Source organism: Rattus norvegicus, chromosome 1 (assembly GCF_036323735.1).
Source record: "Rattus norvegicus strain BN/NHsdMcwi chromosome 1, GRCr8, whole genome shotgun sequence".
Lineage (NCBI taxonomy): Eukaryota > Metazoa > Chordata > Mammalia > Rodentia > Muridae > Rattus > Rattus norvegicus.
This window is the reverse complement of record NC_086019.1, coordinates 125,724,232-125,742,942: the sequence shown is the minus strand read 5'-3', so window position 1 is coordinate 125,742,942 and position 18,711 is coordinate 125,724,232. Positions and strand designations below refer to the sequence as shown.

Below are 18,711 nucleotides of genomic sequence, written 5' to 3'. Positions count from 1 at the left end.
TTTTGGAGGATATTTTAAGTCAATTGATATTTAGATATATTAGGGACCAATGATTGCTTTTTCCTGTTATTTTTCTTGGTACAGGTAGAATTATGTTTGTGTGGCTATCTTCTTTTGGGTTATTTGAAATTCAATTTCTTGCTTATTTTTTAAGGTGTAGTTTCCCTCTTTGACTTGGAGTTTTCTATATATTATACTTTGTAGGATTAGATTTGTGGATATATACTGTGTAGATTTGGTTTTGCATTCGAATATCTTGGTTTTTCCATCTATGGTAATGGAGAGTTTTCCTGCATATAGTAGCCTGGGCTGGAATTTTTGTTTTCTGGCTTTCTGCCCAGAAATTCTGGCTTTCACAGTCTTTGTGGAGACGTCTCTTTTAATTCTGATAGGTCTGCCCTTATATGTAACTTGACCTTTTTCTCTTACTGGTTTTAATGTTCTTCTTCTTCTTCTTCTTCTTTTTTTTGCATTTGGTTTTTTGACTATTATGTGACAGGAAGAATTTCATTTCTAGTCCAATCTATTTGGAGTTCTGTAGGTTTCTTTTATATTTATGGGCATCTCTGTCTTCAGGTTAAGGAAGTGTTCTATATTTTGCTGAATATATTTACTGGCCATTTAATTTGGGAATCTTTGCTTTCTTCTATACCTATTAGTATTAGTTTTGATCTTCTCATTGTGTGCTGGATTTCCTGAATGTTTTGGATTAGGAGACTTTTGCATTTTGCATTTTTGATGTTTTTTTTCAATGTTTTGTATAATATCTTCTGCTCCTGAGATTCTCTCTGTTATCTCTTGTATTCTGTTGGTAATGCTTGCATCTCTGGCTCCTGATTTCTTTCCTGTGTTTTCTATCTCCAGATTTGTCTACCTTTGCAATTTCATTATTTTTTTTTATTTTCATTTTTAAATCCTGGATGATTTTGTTCAATTCCTTTACCTGTTTTGTTGTGTTTCTCTGTAATTCTTCAAGGGGTTTTTATGCTTCCTCTTGAATGGCTTCTACCTGTTTACTTATATTTTCCTAAATTTTTAAGGGAGCTAATTATGTCTTAAAGTTTTCTGTCACTATCATAAGTTGTGATTTTAAATTCAAATTTTGCTTTCCAGTTGGTTGGGGTGTCCAAGGCTTGCAGTGGTGGTGGATCTGGGTTCTGATAATGCCAAGTGGACTTCATTTCTGTTTCTTAGGTTCTTGCCCTTGCCTCTTGCCATTGCTTATCTCTGGTGTTAGCTGGTTTTCCTGTCTCTGACAGTGGCTTTACCCCATGTGTCAGCACTTCCAGAGACCAGCTTTCTCCCAGTAGGATCTGAGTACAGAGAGTTGTGGCACAGGTTCAGCTCCCTGTGCACAAACCTGAAGGATCCAGTCCCAGGCTCCTGGTGGCTCTCAATATTGTGTTCACTTCTGAGAAGCCAGCTCTCTACCCATGAAATCTGGGTACAGATAGACCTGTCACAGGTTTAGCTCTGGGTACAGGCATTGTCCTAGACTTTTAACAAGGAAGGGTACTGTATCCTGTCCAGTGCTTTTTCAGCAACTGATGAGAGGATCATGTGGTTTTATCTTTGAGTTTGTTTATATAGTTGATGGATTTCTATATATTTGACTATCCCTGAATCCTTTGGATGAAGCCTAGTTGATATTGGCGAATCATCATTTTGATTTGCTCTTGGATTCAGTTTGTGCCAATTTTATTGAGTATTTTTTAATGAAATAAAGGTGTTATTAAGTACTCTCTAAAATACCTAAACAAATTGGTACAGCCTATGCAATTATATTCTGAAAGTGTAAGGCCTTTCAGACACATTAAAATCTATTGGTCCCCAAGAACAGATCCACAGGCCATCCTCAGTATAAATTATAAATGCTCTGCTGTTCCATGGCCTCTTTAGTTTTTTTTTTTTTTATTACCTTGAGTATTTCTTATTTACATTTTGAGTGGTATTCCCTTTCCTGGTTTCCGGGCAAACATTCCCCCTAATCCCTCCCCCTCCCCTTCGTTATGGGTGTTCCCCTACCCATCCTCCCCCCATTGCCGCCCTCCCCCCAACAATCACGTTCACTGGGGGTTCAGTCTTAGCAGGACCAAGGGCTTCCCCTTCCACTGCTGATCTTACTAGGATATTCATTGCTACCTATGAGGTCAGAGTCCAGGGTCAGTCCATGTATAGTCTTTAGGTAGTGGCTTAGTCCCTGGAAGCTCTGGTTGCTTGGCATTGTTGTTCATAAGGGGTCTCGAGCCCCTTCAAGCTCTTTGAGTTCTTTCTCTGATTGCTTCAACGGGGTCCTATTCTCAGTTCAGTGGTTTGCTGCTGGCATTCGACTCTGTATTTGCTGTATTCTGGCTATGTCTCTCAGGAGAGATCTACATCCGGCTCCTGTCGCCTGCACTTCTTTGCTTCATCCATCTTGTCTAATTGGGTGGCTATATATGTATGGGCCACATGTGGGGCAGGCTCTGAATGAGTGTTCCTTCTGTGTCTGTTTTAATCTTTGCCTCTCTATTCCCTACCAAGGGTATTCTTGTTCCCCTTTTAAAGAAGGAGTGAAGCATTCACATTTTGATCATCTGTCTTGAGTTTCATGTGTTCTATGCATCTAGAGTAATTCAAGCATTTGGGCTAATAACCACTTATCAATGAGTGCATACCATGTGTGTTTTTCTGTGATTGGGTTACCTCACTCAGGATATTTTCCAGTTCCAACCATTTGTCTATGAATTTCATAAAGGCATTGTTTTTGATAGCTGAGTAATATTCCATTTTCTAGATGTACCACATTTTCTGTATCCATTCCTCTGTTGAAGGGCATCTGGGTTCTTTCCAGCTTCTGGCTATTATAAATAAGGCTGCTATGAACATAGTGGAGCATGTGTCTTGTTTATATGTTGGGGCATCTTCTGGGTATACGCCCAAGAGAAGTATAGCTGGGTCCTCAGGTAGTTCAATATCCAATTTTCTGAGGAACCTCCAGACTGATTTCCAGAATGGTTGTACCAGTCTGCAATCCCACCAACAATAGGGGAGGGTTCCTCTTTCTCCACATCCTCGCCAGCATTTGTTGTCACCTGAGTTTTGGATCTTAGCCATTCTCACTGGTGTGAGGTGACATCTCAGGGTTGTTTTGATTTGCATTTCCCTTATGACTAAAGATGTTGAACATTTCTTTAGGTGTTTCTCAGCCATTTAGCATTCCTCAGCTGTGAATTCTTTGTTTAGTTCTGAACCCCATTTTTTTTATTTTTTTAAAATTTTTATTAGATATATTTCTTTACTGACATTTCTTTTTTATATTTTTATATTTATTTATTTATTTATTTTTTTATATTTTTTTATTAACTTGAGTATTTCTTATATACATTTCAAGTGTTATTCCCTTTCCCGGTTTCCGGGCAAAATCCCCCTCCCCCCTCCCCTTCCTTATGGGTGTTCCCCTCCCAACCCTCCCCCCATTGCCGAGCTCCCCCCATAGTCTAGTTCACTGGGGGCTGAACCCCATTTTTAATAGGGTTATTTGTCTCCCTGCGGCCTAACTTCTTGAGTTCTTTGTATATTTTGGATATAAGGCCTCTATCTGTTGTAGGATTGGTAAAGATCTTTTTGCATTGAAATCCATACATAAAATTTGTCCTAAGGACTCTTTGTGTGTTGAGTCTTTGTGGGGTTTAGGTATCAGTATAAGTGTTCCATCACAGAACAAATTAGGTAGTGTTCCTTCTGTTTCTTTTGTGTGGAATAGTTTGAAGAGTATAGGTATTAGATCTTCTATGAAGGTGAGATAGAATTCTGCACTAAATCATCTCTTCTTGGATTTTTTCTTTTTTTTCTTTTTGGTAGAGGGACTTATAATGAATGCTTCTATTTCTTTGGCAGCCATGAGTTAGTTTAGATGCTCTTTCTGATAGTGGTTTAACTTTGGTTCCTGGTATCTCTAGAGAAAATCATAAATGCTATCAGTATTTTCCAGTTTTGTTGAATATAAACTTTTGTATTAGGATCTGATGCTTTTTATCATTTCTTCAGTTTCTGTTTTCATGTTTCCCTTTTCATTTCTGATATTCATAATTTGGATACTGTCTTAGCTGCTGTCTTGTTAATCTTGCTAAGGATGTATCTATCCTGTTGATTTTCTCAAAGAACCAGCTTCTGGTTTTGTTGATTCTTTGTATAGTTCTTTTTGTTTCTATTTGGTTGATTCCAGCTCTGAGTTTGATTATTTCCTGTCATCTACTCCTCATGTGTGTATTTGCTTCTTTTTCTACTAGAGTTTTCAGGTGAGCTATCAAAATGTTCGTGTAATATGGTCTCTTGAGTTTCTTTTTGCAGGCACTCAGAGCTATGAGTTTTCTCTTAGTACTACTTTCATTGTGTTCCATATGTTTGGCAATGTTGTGCTTCCTTTTTCATTAAATTATAACAAGTCTTAATTTCTTTTGTATTTCTTCCATGAAAAGGTTATTGAGTAGAAAGGTCTTCAGCTTCTATATGTATGTTGGTTTTCTGTTGTTTCTGTTGTTACTGAAGACCATTCTTATTCCATGGTGAGCAGATAGGCTGCATGGGGTTATTTCAGTTTTCTTGCATTGTTTGAGGCTTGTTTTGTGATCAATTATGTTGACACTTCGGAGAAGGCACCATGAGATACTTCATTTTCCTCATTGTCAAGAGTGGGGTGTTGAAGTCCCTGTTATTATTAAGTGAACTCACTGTGAGCTTTGAGCTTTAGTAATGTTTCTTTTACAAATGTTGGTGTACTTGCATTTGGGGCATATATATTCACAATTGAGTTCTTCTTACTAAATTTTTCCATTGATATTTATGGATAATCTTTTCTCATATTTTTGATAACTTTTTGTTGAAAGTCTATTTTATTGAATACTAAAATTGGTACTCAAGGTTGTTTATTAAGACTATTTGCCGTATAAAATTTTTCCATCCTTTTACTTTGAGGTAAAACTTTGACTCTGAGATCTGTTTCTGTATGCAGTACAATGGTGGGTACTTTTTACTTATCCAGTGTTTTAGTCTGTGCCTTTTTATTGGGGAATTGAGTCCATTGATGTTAACAGATATTAAGGACCAATACTTGTTGCTCGCTGTTATTTTTGTTGTTAGAGATGGTTGAAAGAGAAATGCTCTCTTCTTTTTGTTTTTGTTTTTTTGTAATTTCTTGCTTTTTCAAGGGTGCAGTGTCCCTCCTTGTGTTGAAATTTTCCATCTATTATACTTTGTATGGCAGAATTTGTGGAAAGATATTTAAATTATGTTTTGTCATGTAATATCCAGGTGTCTCCATCTATGGTAATTGATAATTTTGCTGGATATGGTAGCTTGGGCTGGCATTATTTTCTTTAGGGTTTGTATGACAGCTCCCCAGGTCCATCTGTCTTTTGGAATCTCTGTTGAGAATCTGGTATAATTCTGATAGGGCTGCCTTCATATTTAACTTTACCTTTTTTTCCTTACCACTTTTAATATTCTTTGATGTGTTTTGATTATTATGTGATGGAAGGAATTTATTTTCTGGCCCAATCTATTTACTGGCTTTTTGATTTTGCATTTTCTTTGACTACTGTGTCAATATATTCTATGGTATCATCTATACCTAAGAATCTTTCTTCTATCTCTTGTATTATGCTGGTATGCTTGCATCTGTGTCTTTTGATCTCTTTCATAGTTTTCCTAACTCCAGGGTTGTCTCTCTTTTTGATTTCTTTATTGTTTTTATTTCCATTTATTGATCCTGGATGGTTTTGTTCAATTTCTTCACCTGTTTCATTTTGTTTTTGTTTTTTGTTTTTTGTATTTCTTTAAGGGATTTATATGTTTTCTCTTTAAGGGCTTCTACCTGTTTACCTGTGTTCTCATGTATTTCTTTAAGGGGGTTATTTATGTCTTTCTTAAGTCCCACCTAATTGTGAAATGTAATTTTCAGATCAGGATCTTGTTTTTTAGGTGTGTTGGGGTACCACGTGCTTGCTGTGGTGGGGGAACTGGGTTCTGATGATGTGAGGTAGAATTGGTTTCTGTTGGTTATATACTTATTCTTGGATCTCATCATTTGGTTATCTCTGGTGTTAGCTGGCCTTGTTGTCTGTTACTAGAACTTGACCCTCCTGTATGCCTATAACCCTGGATATGCCAGCAGTCTTGGAACTCACACTTTCTCTGTGTGGAATTGTGGTAGGGAGGGCTGTAGCACAGGGTCCAAATGGAAACCAGAAGGATTCTGTCCCTGGCTTAGCTGTGATTCCTGGGCCCCAGCAGATACCACTTTGGCCAGGTATTGTGGCAGTATTGGTGGTCTCACCTGTGAGCTTACATATGTCAACACTCCTGGGCATCAAGCTGTCTCTGGGCAAAATTGGTATGTGTGGGTTGTGGCATAGGTTCACCTCCCAGGCACAGATCGGATTAATAATTTTTATTCTAAAGGTAACCTTTATAATTAACCTTTATTAATATTGCATATCAGATCCTACTCTATGAATGCATTGTCTCTGTTATATAATGAGGTTCCATCAGAAATGTAAGATTTAAGCTTCATTGTATATATAAGATATGCCATTAAAATATCTTTGTTTTCAACATGTTTCCTAGACTTTAAAGTACAAATTTCATAAGCTTAGAAATAATGTTCTTAGAAATAAAATAAGACATTTCTAAAATGTGTTAATAATGTCATTAACAGAGTGTGTCTAACTCTAATGGACTGCATGAAAATTCCACAGAAGTTCCACATTCATCTAATATGTACAATAATGCAGAAAAAAAAGTAATAAAGCTTCTGGAGAAAAGTGAGTAGTGCATTTTGAAAAATAATTGTTACAGAAACTATGTAGTTCAGAACCATACCTCTTATAAGTAGACAAAGATTACTATCTACGGATGTAGTAAGCAAAAGATAAGTCAACTGGTAATAATATATATGTCAGAAAATTTGAGCAGTAGGTAAGATGTAGATATTCGGTGAATGAGTCCTCCCTCCTACAATTCTTAATGAGATAAAACCCAGTATAAGGATAGGTGGTTTTGAATGAGCTTATTTTGTTGTTAAATTAGGGTGTAATGTATGTGAGAACCTTCAGTCTGGTGGCATTTTGTATTTGTGTGTATTATAATTAGTGATTTCAGTGCCTTTAATCAGTCATGGATTCAGGTCTGCAACTAAAAACACTAGTTATTATAGTAATACATGCTTTCTTTTGTTCTTACCTTGCATAGTCCACATACTTTAAGGATCATTACCTAAACCACCCTAGAGCAGTTCACAGATCAATACAATTTGTATCCTCACATTTTTTGTAAATGCTTATTCTTTTGTTTTAATTTTGTTATGTTTTCTTATTGTTGATAATGATTTTGCTTAGAGATTTACATGGGCACTCAGCTTGTTAGGCACATGTTATGCCACTGACAAAATCATCCCAATTTAAGGTACTGTGTTGTGATGTGCCTTGAAGTTAGTTACAAGAAACATCTTAATTCACCCAAATGTGTTCTATTATCATAAGAAAACATACAACAGAAAAACAACAATGTAACACAAACAACATAAAAGAGTTTATGTTAGTGGTACATATCTTACACCAAGGAATAATGCGAGTCCAGGTCTACACAATTTCAAATATATAAATATATCTGTTGTTATTAATGTTCTGCATTGAACACAAGGCTGTGATCATTTTACATATTCAGTACTTCTGGAAACTCCTTAATTCAGGCTCATAAAACTATTAGTATCTGTTCTTACTTTCCATTAAACTGTTTATATAGCTTATTCATGTTTACCATGTTCAGCCTGCAAACACATGCATTTACACTATAATTATAAACATCAATGTCCAAGCATATTGAAATTACATATTAGACTTGCATAATCTGAGTCCTACTGAAGACTAAATCGTGATCCCATTCTTTACCTTAGCTATTCTAATCCAACCACAGGCAGAGCAACATGTGTTTACCTTCCACATATTGGAATGGATAAAACATTCTGACATGAGCATGTGACCAAGTTACAGAAGGGCGTCCAATTAAAAAGACTTTTATAAGAAGGAAATATTTCCACAATATTTTAATTTAATTCAAAATATTACTTGGAAAATTAAAATAATTATTTTGTCATGTTTAATTTTTATGTATTACAATACACAGATTTTTATTTTATATATTCCTTATAGTTAACTTAGTGAAATGTGTGCACTTGCCCACAGAATCTACCATGGAAGATAAAATACAGACCTCAGAAGAAGAGGAACAAAATACTGTTAGAACAAGCAAAAGGCCCCTTGTAAGTAAATATTAAAATTAAAATCACACACCTTATATTGCTCAAAATAATGGTTTATAGGCGAAGTAAGTTAAATTTTATATCTTTTAGAATTAATACATCAAACTTAAATGTTTTCAAAGTAATAGTTTTATTCATTCTTTGAAACTTTCATATTAACACTCCAGCTCATTCTGGTACTCTTTCTTTTGCTGGGCTTAGTGTCCTATTAAAAATTATTAGTAGCCTCTTCAAGTCCATTATGGCTGAACATGTGTGAATGTGTGTCTTTAGCAAGAAGATCTTATCATTTATTTATGAAAACAAAACAGAATCCATAGCAATGCTCTGTGTTCTTTTGCATGGCATGGAGTCCTTCTTGACTTATAACACATAAAAGCGTATCCTGTCCTTGATTCTTGGAGTTTCACAAAAAAAGCTCATGACTTCTAAGGTAACACAACACATTCCTGGTACCTGTAAACAAACTCATTTTAAATACATATCTTAAATTAGTTTACAAACTGGCAGTTTCCAGGATGCCCCATACAGCCTTAGTTTATGTTTACTTAAACCTTCACTTATTATTCTACCCACATAGCCACTTAAGCCTTTAGCTTAAAGCATTCTCCCAGTGTTATTTTTTTCCCACCTGTGCTCTATTGCCTCTCTAGTTACATTTTGCAAAATTTTCAAATATTGTAGTTTCCTATATAGATTTTCTTCATTAATTGATTTATTTATTCACTTTATATCTCACTCACAGCCTTCTCCCACCTCTCCTCCCAGTTCCACCATCTCATACCCTCCTTCTCTAATTCTACCTCTCCTTTTCTGAAGAGGCCTTCCCTGGCACATCAGGGATAAGTACATCCTCTTTCACAGAGGCCAGACAAGGCAGCCCAACTAGGGGAAATGTATCCAAAGGCAGGCAACAAAGTCTGCATAAGAGAAAGCCCATGAAGGCCAAGCTTCACATCTGCTTCATGTATATTGGGTGTTTAATTTCAGTCCAGGCATAATCTATGGTTGGTAGTTCAGCATCTGTGAACTTTCATGGGCACAGTTTAGTTGACTCTGTAGGTGATTTTCTTCTATCCTTGACTCCCATGACTCCCTCAATCTTTCCAGCAACTCTTCCACAAGACTCTCTAAACTCCTTCGAATGATTGGCTGTGGGTCTATGCATCTGTTTCTATCAGCTGTGTTATGAAGACTCTAGGGTGATAGTTATGCTAAGCTCATGTCTTTAAGTATATCAAAGTATCATTAAAAGTGTTAAGGATTGGCTCTTTCCAATGGGCTGGGTCTCAAAGTTGGGCCCATCATTAGGTGGTCATTTCCTCAATCCCTGTTAATTCTTAATTCCTGCACATCTTGTAGGCAGGGCAAATTTGAGGTTGAAGTTTTAGTGGGTAGTCTAGTGTCTTCTCTCCACTAGAAGTTTGGCCTGGTTCCAGGAGGTGATCAATTCCAGTTCATTTCTCATGCTGCTAGGATTCTTAACTAGGGTCATGTCATTTCCTACTAGGAGCCTCTTGTGTTCCATGTCACTCATTTCTCCCAGAGAAGTACTCTCACCAATTTCACTTCACTCTCTCAGCCCTCTCACCCACGACTTTCATTTTCCCTACATTGATCTCCAGCTCTATTCTTCTGTACATTTCCTCTCCCATCCACCCAGGTTTTTCTTTCCATCTACTTCAAATGTCTATTCTATGCTCCATTCTAAAAGAGATTCCAGTATCCTTCCTTGGTTTTTCTTTCTTGTTTATCTTTTTGGGTCTTTAGATGGTAGTGTGATTAACCTGTTCTTTGTGGTTAATAGTGAGTAAATACATGTCCTTATGACTCTTAGTTCCTTACTCAGGATGATATTTTTTAGTTCCATCCATTTGCATGCAAATTTCATGATGCTCTTGCTTTTAATAGCTGAGTACTATTCCATTGTGAAAATACCCCTCATTTTATTTTTTATTTGAGAAACATCTGGGTTCTCTCTAGATTCTGACAATTACAAATGAATCTTCTATGAATATAGTTAAGCAAGCGCCTTTGTTGTTTGGTAGGACACTTCTTGGAGATCTATCTCTATCTATCTATCTATCTATCTATCTATCTATCTATCTATCTATCTATCTATATATATATTTGGGTTTTGAGGCAGAACTATTTCCAATTTTCTGAGAAACTTTCAGCTTGACTACCAAAGTGATTGTGCAAGTTTGCAATTTCACCTTCAATGGAGGAGTTTCCCCATGCTTGTGCTATCACTTGATATTGACTTTAGCAACTGAGTAGTGTAAGATGGAATCTCAGAGTCGTTTTGAATAGCATTTCCCTAACAACTAAGGACACTGAAATTTCCCTCAAGCATTTCTTTGTTATAAGAGATGGCAAGAATTCTTAGCTTGGACCAGTATCCATTTTTTTTCTTTTTTGGTTTTTTTTGTTTGTTTGTTTGTTCCATTTTTGCTTTTTTTTTATTAACTTGAGTATTTCTTATTTACATTTCGAGTGTTATTCCCTTTCCGGGTTTCCAGGCCAACATCACCCTAGCCCCTCCCCCTACCCTATTTATGGGTGTTTCCCCCCATTCTCCCCCCCCATTGCTACCCTCCCCACAACAAACATGTTCACTGGGGGTTCAGTCTTAGCAGGATCAAGGGCTTCCCCTTCCACTGGTGCTCTTACTAGGATATTCACTGCTACCTATGAGGTAAGAGTCCAGGGTCAGTTTTTAGGTAGTGGCTTAGTTACTGGAAGCCCTGGTTGCTTGGCATTGTTGTACTTTTGGGGTCTCGAGCCCCTTCAAGCTCTTTCAGTTCTTTCTCTGATTCCTTCAATAGGGGACCTATTCTCAGTTCAGTGGTTTGCTGCTGGCATTCACCTCTGTATTTGCTGTATTCTGGCTGTGTCTCTCAGGAGCGATCTACATCCAGCTCCTGTCGGTCTGCACTTCTTTGCTTCATCCATCTTGTCTAATTGGGTGGCTGTATATTTATGGGCCACATGTGGGGCAGCCTCTGAATGGGTGTTCCTTCAGTCTCTGCTTTAATCTTTGCCTCTCTCGTCCCTGCCAAGGGTATTCTTCTTCCCCTTTTAACAGAGTGAAGCATTCACATTTTGATCATCCGTCTTGAGTTTCATTTGTTCTAGGCGTCTAGGGTAATTCAAGCATTTGGGCTAATAGCCACTTATCAATGAGTGCATACCATATATGTCTTTCTGTGATTGGGTTAGCTCACTCAGGATGATATTTTCCAGTTCCAACCATTTGCCTACGAATTTCATAAAGTCATTGTTTTTGATAGCTGAGTAATATTCCATTGTGTAGATGTACCACATTTTCTGTACCCATTCCTCTGTTGAAGGGCATCTGGGTTCTTTCCAGGTTCTGGCTATTATAAATAAGGCTGTGATGAACATAGTGGAGCATGTGTCTTTTTTATATGTTGAGGCATCTTTTGGGTATATGCCCAAGAGAGGTATAGCTGGATCCTCAGGCATTTCAATGTCCAATTTTCTGAGGAACCTCCAGACTGATTTCCAGAATGGTTGTACCAGTCTGCAACCCCACCAGCAATGGAGGAGTGTTCCTCTTTCTCCGCATCCTCGCCTGCATTTGCTGTCACCTGGGTTTTTGATCTTAGCCATTCTCACTGGTGTGAGGTGAAATCTCAGGGTTGTTTTGATTTCATTTCCCTTATGACTAAAGATGTTAAACATTACTTTAGGTGTTTCTCAGCCATTCAGCATTCGTCAGCTGTGAATTCTTTGTTTAGCTCTGAACCCCATTTTTAATAAGGTTTTTTGTCTCCCTGTGGTCTAACTTCTTGAGTTCTTTGTATATTTTGGATATAAGCCCTCTATCTGTTATAGCATTGGTAAAGATCTTTTGCAATCTGTTGGTTGCTGTTTTGTCCTAACCACAATGTCCTTTGCCTTACAGAAGCTTTGCAGTTTTATGAGATCCCATTTGTCAATTATTGATCTTAGAGCATAAGCCATTGGTGTTTTGTTCAGGAAATTTTTTCCAGTGCCCATGTGTTCAAGATGCTGCCCTAGTTTTTCTTCTATTAGTTTGAGTGTATCCGCTTTGATGTGGAGGTCTTTCATCCACTTGGACTTAAGCTTTGTACAGGGTGATAAGCATGGATTGATTTGCATTCTGCAACATGTTGACCTCCAGTTGAACCAGCACCATTTGCTGAAAATGCTATTTTTTTTCAATTGGATGGTTTTGGCTCCTTTGTCAAAAATCAAGTGCCCATAGGTGTGTGGGTTCATTTCTGGGTCTTCAATTCTGTTCCATTTTTCTATCTGTCTGTCTCTGTACCAAAACAATGCAGTTTTTATCACTACTACTCTGTAAAACTGCTTGAGTTCAGGGATAGTGATTCCTCCTGAAGTCCCTTTTGTTGAGGATAGTTTTAGCTATCCTGGGTTTTTTGTTATTCCAGATGAATTTGCAAATTGTTCTGTCTAACTATTTGAAGAAGTGGATTGGTATTTTGATGGGGATTGCATTGAATCTGTAGATCGCTTTTGGTAAAATGGCCACTTTACTATATTAATCTTGCCAATCCATGAGCATGGGAGATCTTTCTATCTTCTGAGGTCTTCTTCAACTTCTTTCTTCAGAGACCTGAAGTTCTTATTGTACAGATCTTTTACTTGCTTGGTTAAAGTCACACCGAGGTACTTTGTATTATTTGGGTCTATTATGAAGGGTGTCATTTCCCTCATTTCTTTCTCAGCTTGTTTCTCTTTTGTGTAGTGGAAGGCTACTGATTTATTTGAGTTAATTTTATACCCAGCCACTTTGCTGAAGTTGTTTATCAGCTTTAGTAGTTCTCTGGTGGAACTTTTGGGATCACTTAAATATACTATCATATCATCTGCAAATAGTGACATTTTGACTTCTTCTTTTCCAATCTGTATCTCCTTCATCTCCTTTTGTTGTCTGATTTCTCTGGCTAGAACTTCAAGAACTATATTGAATAAGTAGGGAGAGAGTGGGCAACCTTGCCTAGTCCCTGATTTTAGTGGGATTGCTTCAAGTTTCTCTCCATTTAGTTTAATGTTAGCAACTTGTTTGCTGTATATAGCTTTTATTATGTTTAGGTATGGGCCTTGAAATCCTATTCTTTCCAGGACATTTATCATGAGGGGTGTGTTGAATTTTGTCGAATGCTTTGTCAGCATCTGATGAAATGATCATGTGATTTTTTTCTTTCAGTTTGTTTATATAATGGATCACGTTGATGGTTTTCCATATATTAAACCATCCCTGCATGCCTGGAATGAAGCCTACTTGATCATGGTGGATGATTGCTTTGATGTGCTCTTGGATTCGGTTTGCCAGAATTTTATTGAGTATTTTTGCGTCGATATTCACAAGGGAAATTGGTCTTAAGTTTTCTTTCTTTGTTGGGTCTTTGTGTGGTTTAGGTATAAGAGTAATTGTGGCTTCATAGAAGGAATTCGGTAGTGCTCCATCTGTTTCAATTTTGTGGAATAGTTTGGATAGTATTGGTATGAGGTCTTCTATGAAGGTCTGATAGAATTCTGCACTAAACCTGTCTGGAGTGGGCTCTTTTTGGTTGGGAGACCTTTAATGACTGCTTCTATTTCCTTAGAAGTTATGGGAGTGTTGAACTGATTTATCTGTCCCTGACTTAACTTCGGTACCTGGTAACTGTCTAAGAAATTGTCCATTTCCTGCAAATTTTCATGTTTTTTTGAATATAGGCTTTTGTAGTAAGATGTAATGATTTTTTTTAATTTCCTCTGAATCTGTAGTTATGCCTCCCTTTTCATTTCTGATTTTGTGAATTTGGACACACTCTCTGTGTCCTCTCATTAGTCTGGCTAAGGGTTTATCTATCTTCCTGGTTTTCTCAAAGATCCAACTTTTGGTTCTGTTGATTCTTTCTATGGTCCTTTTTGTTTCTACTTGGCTGATTTCAGCTCTGAGTTTGATTATTTCCTGCCTTCTACTCCTCCTGGGTGTATTTGCTTCTTTTTGTTCTAGAGCTTTTAGGTGTGCTGTCAAGCTGCAGACATAAATTCTCTCCTGTTTCTATCTGCAGGCACTCAGAGGTATGAGTTTTCCTCTTAGCACAGCTTTCATTGTGTCCCATAAGTTTGGGTATGTTGTGCCTTCATTTTCTCTAAATTCTAAGAAGTCTTTAATTCCTTCATTTCTTCCTTGACCAGGTTGTCGTTGAGTAGAGCATTGCTCAACTTCCAAGTATATGTGGGCATTCTTCCCTTATTGTTATTGAAGACCAGCTTTAGGCCGTGGTGATCTGATAGCACGCATGGGATTATTTCTATCTTTCTGTACGTGTTGAGGCCCGTTTTTTGACCAATTATATGGTCAATTTTGGAGAAAGTACCATGAGGAGCTGAGAAGAATGTATATCTTTTTGCTTTAGGATAGAATGTTCTATAAATATCTGTTAAGTCTATTTGGTTCATGACTTCTCTTAGTCTGTCTACGTCTCTGTTTAATTTCTGTTTCCATAATCTGTCCATTGATGAGAGTGGGATGTTGAAATCTCCTACTATTATTGTGTGAGGTGCAATGTATGTTTTGAGCTTTAGTAAGGTTTCTTTTATGTATGTAGTTGCCCTTGTATTTGGGGCATAGATATTTAGGATTGAGAGTTCATCTTGGTGGATTTTTCCTTGGATGAATATGAAGTGTCCTTCCTTATCTTTGTTGATGACTTTTAGTTGAAAATTGATTTTATTTGATATTAGAATGGCTATTCCAGCTTGCTTCTTCCCACCATTTGCCTGGAAAGTTGTTTTCCAGCCTTTCACTCTGAGGTAGTGTCTGTCTTTGTCTCTGAGGTGTGTTTCCTGCAGGCAGCAAAATGCAGGGTCCTCATTGCGTATCCAGTTTGTTAATCTATGTCTTTTTATTGGGGAGTTGAGGCCATTGATGTTGAGAGATATTAAGGAATAGAGATTATTGCTTCCTGTTATATTCATAATTGGATGTGAGGTTGTGTTTGTGTGCTTTTCTTTTCTTTGTTTTGTTGCCAAGACGAATAGTTTCTTGCTATTTCTAGGGTATAGCTTGCCTCCTTATGTTGGGCTTTACCATTCATTATCCTTTGTAGTGCTGGATTTGTAGAAAGATATTGTGTAAATTTGGTTTTTTCATGGAATATCTTGGTTTCTCCATCTATGTTAATTGTGAGTTTTGCAGGATACAGTAACCTGGGCTGGCATTTGTGTTCTCTTAGGGTCTGTATGACATCTGTCTAGGATCTTCTGGCTTTCATAGACTCTGGCGAAAAGTCTGGTGTGATTCTGACAGATCTGCCTTTATATGTTACTTGACCTTTTTCCCTTACTGCTTTTAATATTCTTTCTTTATTTTGTGCATTTGGTGTTTTGACTATTATGTGACAGGAGGTGTTTCTTTTCTTTTCCAATCTATTTGGAATTCTGTAGGCTTCTTGTATGTTTATGGGTATCTCTATCTTTAGGTTAGGGAAGTTTTCTTCTATGATTTTGTTGAAGATATTTACTGGTCCTTTGAGCTGGGAGTCTTCACTCTCTTCTATACCTATTATCCTTAAGTTTGATCTTCTCATTGAGTCCTAGATTTCCTGTATGTTTTGGACCAGTAGCTTTTTCCGCTTTACATTATCTTTGACAGTTGAGTCGATGATTTCTATGGAATCTTCTGCTCCTGAGATTCTCTCTTCCATCTCTTGTATTCTGTTGGTGAAGCTTGTATCTACGGCTTCTTGTCTCTTCCTTTGGTTTTCTATATCCAGGGTTGTTTCCATGTGTTCTTTCTTTATTGTTTCTATTTCCATTTTTAATTCCTTCAACTGTTTGATTGTGTTTTCATGGAATTCTTTCAGGGATTTTTGTGATTCCTCTCTGTAGGCTTCTACATGTTTATTTATGTTTTCCTGTATTTCTCTAACGGAGTTCTTCAGGTCTTTCTTGAAGTCCTCCAGCATCATGATCAAATATGATTTTGAAACTAGATCTTGCTTTTCTGGTGTGTTTGGATATTCCGTGTTTGCTTTGGTGGGAGAATTGGGCTCTGATGATGCCATGTAGTTTTGGTTTCTGTTGCTTGTGTTCGTGTGCTTGCCTCTCGCCATCAGATTATCTCTAGTGTTACTTTGTTCTGCTATTTCTGACAGTGGCTAGACTGTCTTATAAACCTGTATGTAAGGAGTGCTGTAGACCCGTCTTCCTGTTTTTTTCAGCCAGTTATGGGAACAGAGTGTTCTGCTTTTGGGCATGTAGTTTTTCCTATCTACATGTCTTCAGCTTTTCCTGTGGGCCTGTGCCCTGAGTTCACCAGGCAGGTCGCTTGCAGCAGAAATGTTGGTCTTACCTGTGGTCCCGAGGCTCAAGTTTGCTCATGGGGTGTTGCTTATGAGCTCTCCACGGGGGCAGCAATGTGGAGGACCTGTGCTGCCCTCTCCGGGAGCCCCCGTGCACCAGAGTCCCAGATGGCGTTTGGTGTTTTACTCTGGAGTCAGAGGTGGGCAGAGTGTAGTCTCTTCTGGTTTCCCAGGGGTGTTTGCCTCTCTGAAGGTTTAGCTCCTCCTCCCACGGGATTTGTGTGCAGAGAACCGTTTATCCAGTCTGTCCCTTCAGGTTCCGGCGGTGTCTCAGACACAGCGGGCCTGCTGCTCCTGGACCCTTATCTACAGGAACCCCAGTATCCATTTTTAATTGGGTTATACCATCTCTTGATATCTAATTTTACAAGTTCTTTTTGAATTTGGAATAGTCTCTGAGGTGTAGGGTTGTTGAAGACATTTTCCCATGCTAAAAGCTACCATGTTATCCTATTGATGGTGTCCTTTGACATTGAGACAATTTTCAGTTTCATGAGATCACATTTATTAAATATTTTTAGTTCCTGAGGTGTTGTTCTATTGAGGAAGCTGTCTCATATACCAGTTCATTTGAAACTATTCTCCTCTGTTAGATTTAGGGTATCCAGTTTTATTGTAAAGGTTGTTGATCCATGCAGACTTGAGCTTCATGAAGGATGATAAATATGGATTTATTTTTTGTTCTACATGTAGACTTCCAGGTAGACGACATCATTTGTTGAATAAAAAGGAAGATTACTCATTTGTTTGAGTGAAGTTTATATCCAGCTACTTTTCTGAAGTCTTTTATCAGGTTTCAAAGTTCTCTGGTAGTATTTAAGGGTTGCTTATAAATACTATCATATCATCCTCAAATAGTGATATCTAGATTTTTTCCCACTTTGAATCCCTTTGACCTCCTTTTGTTGTCTGATTGTACTGGCTAAGACTTCAAGTACTTATTGAATAAATAGGGAAAGAGTTGTCAGCTCTGTCTTGTCCCTGATTTAATGTTAGTAGTTGTTAGAGACATACTGAAATAATCTGTATCATCTTGACTTAATTTTGTTATATAGCTTAAACTTAGAAATATGTACATTTAATTGTAGAATGTTTTAAAAAATATTTTTCTGATTTCTAAAGTTCACTGCAATTTGCTGTCATGCTACTTTCTTTCATTTCATACCTTACTAATTTGTATCTCCCCAATCATTTATCTTTATAAGTCTTATTTATCTTTCAAAGAATCAAATATGCAGTTTATTATTTTTGCAATATTTTTAAAATTTATATTTTATTGCTTTCAGCTTTATTATTATAGAATTTCTTAGACATAGTTATAACCATTCTTTGCAATTCATTGTCCTGAAGTTCATCCATGTCATTCTCTTTGGAGGTCTTTATAATGTGATAAATAATTTTGGGGGAGGATACAGTTTGTTCATTGGAATATTTTCTCCTTTCCCTGTTTTTCGTCACATTTTATGGTTCAATGTAGGCATTTAAAATGATTGGGGGAGTCTAAGTTTTGGTAGGTTTGAGATGTGAGTTTTACTTTGTCTAATACTGAGAGCCACATGCTTTAGGCCTATTATTCTGAGAAGCAGCATTTGTCAAAAGACTACTGCAATGTTCCTGTGTCATACGGGTGGTATCTGGCAGCTGAAGATGAGCCATCTGGAGGAGTGATCTCCAGCAGTGTAAATAGGCATAATTAGGGCAATGGGAGCTTTCTACCTGTTTTTAGACATTACTATGTGTCATTGGTGGGAAACAAGGATCCCTCAGTTGTTGCAGGAGGTTATGCTGCCTAGAACCTTACTGGAAATCTCAGGTCCTATATTGATGTAGGACACTATCCAGGCCAGGCCACAAGACAAAGTTCACAGGTATTTAACATGGCCCCAAGGGGAAGTGAGGGTCTTTCTTATTGCTTTGGAGTTTCTGGTACAGCAGAAGTAGGGCTAAGCCTCCTAGTGGTGTACCTCCCTTAGTGCAAAGGTCATAGTGGGTTAGGTTCTGCAACACTAAATATTTCATTCTAATTCTAATAATAATGTATTA

General features: G+C 37.4%; 1 protein-coding gene across 6 annotated transcripts in view; it reads left to right on the top strand.

The window, feature by feature from the left end:
* Potefam2 (POTE ankyrin domain family member 2) overlaps positions 1 to 18,711 on the top strand; it is a 178,727-nt gene that overhangs the window by 116,327 nt on the left and 43,689 nt on the right. For 5 of the 6 annotated variants that reach the window (XM_039094164.2, XM_039094158.2, XM_039094187.2 and 2 more), the window contains 2 exons: positions 6,698 to 6,803; positions 8,223 to 8,299. In XM_039094164.2, the coding sequence (XP_038950092.1) occupies positions 6,698 to 6,803; positions 8,223 to 8,299 (183 nt within the window). Of the gene's footprint in view, positions 1 to 6,697; positions 6,804 to 8,222; positions 8,300 to 18,711 lie in introns of those variants that run through there. The other variant, XR_010060365.1, reaches the window with a different exon arrangement.